Source organism: Protomyctophum parallelum (genome assembly GCF_964188405.1).
Source record: "Protomyctophum parallelum genome assembly, chromosome: 4".
NCBI lineage: Eukaryota > Metazoa > Chordata > Actinopteri > Myctophiformes > Myctophidae > Protomyctophum > Protomyctophum parallelum.
This window is the reverse complement of record NC_139700.1, coordinates 46,060,631-46,065,184: the sequence shown is the minus strand read 5'-3', so window position 1 is coordinate 46,065,184 and position 4,554 is coordinate 46,060,631. Positions and strand designations below refer to the sequence as shown.

The 4,554-nt window shown below is 40.6% G+C and overlaps 1 protein-coding gene across 2 annotated transcripts in view; it reads left to right on the top strand.

Annotated features, from left to right (window-relative positions):
- The window catches only part of bcap29 (B cell receptor associated protein 29), a 6,316-nt gene continuing 1,762 nt past the window's right edge, over positions 1-4,554 (top strand). Inside the window, exons 1-4 of one of the 2 annotated variants that reach the window (XM_083762342.1) lie at positions 1-28; positions 1,764-1,894; positions 3,071-3,171; positions 3,776-3,923. In XM_083762342.1, coding sequence (XP_083618468.1) covers positions 1,803-1,894; positions 3,071-3,171; positions 3,776-3,923 — 341 coding nt within the window. In that variant the 5' untranslated portion in view covers positions 1-28; positions 1,764-1,802. The remainder of the gene's footprint in view (positions 29-1,763; positions 1,895-3,070; positions 3,172-3,775; positions 3,924-4,554) is intronic. The other variant, XM_083762343.1, reaches the window with a different exon arrangement.

The following is a 4,554-nucleotide window of genomic DNA, read 5'->3' as shown; positions in this document are numbered from 1 at the left end:
ACTGGTCCTGCCTCATACAACTAGTCTGGTAAGATTTAACTGAGCAACAAACTATTTGTTTGAGTGGGTGTGTGGCTATTTCAACAAAAACAACGTGATTTCAAACTATTATGTCAACTACTAACCTCAAATGTTTATTTGTATTTTTTTATTAGATTTTTTAAGAAGCCTGGAACAGCTAAAGGCGTAATGAATTAATGCCTATACCAGTGGGCAGGTCCTGTGTACATTTAAATTTAAAACTGTATGTCCTACTTTTATGGGATATTTTATTTCACTTGTTTGGTGAAATAAATGTTTGGGGTGTTTGGGGTGATTTTAAAGTCTGACCAGTCCTTTTGTGTACTGGCCCCTTCCTATGCAATCCCATTTATTAATCTGAATCCTGAAAAGTAACAGTTTTGGAGATATGTGGCTCCGAATATGTCCAAAACTGTTACTGTTCACTTTCTTTCTTTATTTTTTATAAATAGCAAAAAATAGCCAATCTACAAGCTCACAACCTCTGGTGATGTGACACATTGTGTCATTAATACGTTTCATCAACATTAAAAATGTTCCACTGCGTACAGAATGAGTTGTGTCTATTGCATAGTGTATTACATGTTTCTATTACTCTTTGCTACACATTTAAAATGACAGTGTTACTTCATTAACCACTTAAAAGGACCACTTGACCACTTTTCAACCCATCTTATTCTTCATATAATAGGTCACTATTAAAATAATCATGATAAAATGGCACCATTATTTGTGTCTGTGTCTCATGGGAGGGCTGGAGAATCGATGGGGAATCCAAGCTAATAGAAACTGCAGGCTTTCTATAGACATGAAAAAAATGGAAGCCATCGTTCTCACAACAATACAAATCTAAACATTTTCAAAAATGTTAAAATTTGTTTATCTTTCTTGTCTTTTGATAATGAAGCATATTGTAACAGTGGGATGTCTGGGCTAAAGTCCATGGTCCAATTAAGTCTATCCTGTGTTTAGGATTAAAAAAATTGGTTTCTCAGCAGTACCGTCAGTGCATGCTACCGTCATGAGCAAAAGGGAAACTTGGCTGCAAAGGTGAGAGGATGCAAAGGTCTTTTATTTAAAAGAGGAGAGTCTCATATAAGGACAGGAGTTCTACTTTTTCTTTCTTTCTTTCTTTCTTTCTTTCTTTCTTTCTTTCTTTCTTTCTTTCTTTCTTTCTTTCTTTCTTTCTTTCTTTCTTTCTTGATGAGATAGTCTCAGACCATGAAGGAATGCAGTGTCACAACTATAGCTTCGATCTCAAATGTCCCACTCACAGTGCTGTGTATCCACGCCCTTATTGTCTCCGGTCCCACTCGGAAGAGGCCGGCCTCTGAAGGTGGTCTGTAGTCCATCAATCTGAGAATCCCATCGTCAAATATTCGGGAAAACAGCGCCTCCCCTGTTGTTCCTCGACGCGAGGCAACAGTCTGTCTTGAGAGACTAGTAGTCCATAGACTTGGCTGCCATATGATGTAATCTCAAAAGCTTTTTTTTTGGTCAGGTCACCTTAGTTGAGACAGAGATGAAGCAGGTCGACTAAAACTAGACTAACACTATAAAACATTCCAGGTGACTAAAATGTGATTTAATCTAAATGAAAACTAAATGAGAGACTATGACTAAAACTAAAATCAAAATTTGCTGCCAAAAACAACACTGTTGAGGGGCTCCCTGTTGAAGTATATCAGTGTGTGAATAATAACACTATTAATGTGCTATTGTCTGTGCTATTGCCTTGTCAGTCAGTCTGTCAGTCAGTGTGTGTCCGTGTGTCCGTCACCATGGGTATCCAGTGGACGGCTGTGGCGTTCTTCCTCTACGCGGAGATCTTCGTCATCCTCCTCCTGTGTGTGCCCTTCATCTCTGCCAGGAGGTATCACAAGCACACAGCTATATATACTCTATTGTCACAGCGCAGATTTACCCATGTAAAGAAGAAGTTTTTTGGGGGGCTCTGACACCTGTCTATGGTTTATTACACACCAGCGATAATAAATCCATAAGATGAACAGTGAGCTGTCTTTTCTCTGCTGGAGGTGTAAAAAACAGAAGGGGACCTTCATTCACATGTTTTGGTCATGCAGCTGCAGTGCTGTGTAATCATTTTGGCATTCAATTATTGTAGATGCTGTTTCATCCTGCTTGGGGATTTCTGTCCCCCTTTACCCTCGCCTATGCCTTTTTGGCACTGGCAGGGAGGACAGTTGGGACAGACACCAAAAGAAATACATTGACCTAGCTTTTCTAGCAGCAAAGAAATGTATTACCTTACATTGGAAGTCCTCTACCCTTCCTACAGTCTCACACTGGCTAAATGAATCTAGTTACACTCCTCTAGACAAAATTCATTATAATATTAAGAATAGGCAACAGGACTTTTGGAATGTCTGGCAGCCCCACATGGATTACTTTGCAACTATGCCCATACCGGTGTAGTCTGGTAGCAAATCTGAACTTGTACTTGAACTGTGATGCGTTGAGTCCTTTCCCTCCTCCTCTCCCCCTCCTTTCTCTCTTCTCTTTTTTCTCTCTTTTTTAAAATGTTTTTATTTATTTTTCTCTCCCTCCTTTTTGATGTATAATTATTATCATTATGAATTATTTGTTTATTTCTCATCATATATTATATATATAGGCTATATATATATATATATATATATATATATATATATACATAAAGCAGTCCAGCAGTCCAAATATTATTAAATACATTTTCAGAATGGTAGACCTGAGGCCTGAGGCCTACCATTGCGTGGCACATCTATGCACGGAATGTGTCTACATATGTTCACAGGCTTCTGTGTGCGGCCTAGAGGGCATCTGAGCATGTGCAACACCATACCTCTTACACCATGTGTCTTTTGGGAAACCAGGCCATTGTCCTTGCATTTATAATAATAATAATAATAATAATAATAATGCTAACGATCGTTTTTGTGTTCACGGCAGGCAGTTCCAATATAAATGACTATGGCCTGTGTACACCGTCTGCCTAGCGGTGATGTCTGTCCTGTCAGTGCAGAGTGCATTCGCTCTGTTGTGTCTACAGGTGGCGCTCTGTGTTTAACTGGAGCTTGTGGCGCTCGTTGTCTCCGTACTGGAACAGAGTTTTCTACGCTATGATCCTGGTGCTCGTCATCCTGTTCATAGGTAACGTCAACAACATCAATTCTTTATTACGGCGTATATAGGCCTACTTTGACACTTTTGAGCAGCTTAATGTAATGTAATGTTAATTTAATGTTATGGTCGGGGTTGTGCGGCCCATGCTTTGCTCAGAACGACGCAACAAGATGTGTGAGTGGATCTAAAACAACACAACTAGATGTGTAACAGCTGTGTCTTCCAGTGATATGAAGTAACTATTAACTAACTATTAACTAACACGATGCCCGCCAGAACCGTATAAACCGTAAATAAGCTTTAGTCTGGTCGCCCGTCAAAAGCGTAGCCTAAACGTGAGACACGTCTTTATATTCTTTAATCCATGTTTTGATCTGATCGAGTCGACCACGTCCACCACTGGTGTCTTCAATGGGGATTGCGGACTCAAGAACCTGAAGGGCATTCCAACTGTGTTTATTATTGTGTGTGTGTGTGTGTGTGTGTGTGTGTGTGTGTGTGTGTGTGTGTGTGTGTGTGTGTGTGTGTGTGTGTGTGTGTGTGTGTGTGTGTGTGTGTGTGTGTGTGTGTGTGTGTGTGTGTGTCTCTGTGTGTGTGTGTGTGTGTGTGCGTGCGTGCGTGCACTGTGTAGATGCACTGCGTGAGGTCCAGAAGTACTCGGGACCACAGCAGCAACAGGAGGCCAAGCTGAACCCCAACGTGTACGACCATCTGCACATGAAGCTGTTCAGATCCCAGAGGAACCTGTACATCTCTGGCTTCTCACTGTTCCTCTGGCTGTAAGCAAACCAACTTCTGACCTAGCGCTACTAGCATGTAAACAAAAGCGTAAAAAAAAAACATGTCGGATGATGATGTTTATAAAACCTGCCGTTTCTGTAAAGAAACTATTTATCATAGGTCGATTTAATAGCCAGATTGATACGGCCGCGAGTTACTGCAGCGGGGGCAGGCCATGTTTTTTGTTTGACGTAGCTGCCGTAGGCAGCGTCACCATAAACTGAATCGCCAGGACATTTCTTTTAATGGTAGAGGGGCTGGAGCCAGGCTAGAATTGACCCTCACATCTGTAACTCTGCATGTGAGTTAAAGGACAACTTTAGTTTTTTTCAACCAAGGTTCATGTTTTAGGTTGTTATTAGAGAACCTAAAAGGTGAGTGTTAAGTTTTGCTGCTTTCTTTTGTTTTAGGGATTTTAGCTCTTTTTGACAGGGGGGCGGGGGCATTCGAGCATGGGGCTAAATATGTATTTTTTTACCAAATTTGATGGTGATTTATTTATTTATTATTTACTATAGTCCTAATAAACCCCAGGAAATTACATCTGGCCACAGAAGATCACATGATCTACTGAATGTGAAGGTAGCCTACTGGGGGAGGCACTGTGTGTATAGGCTCAATATGTCAGTT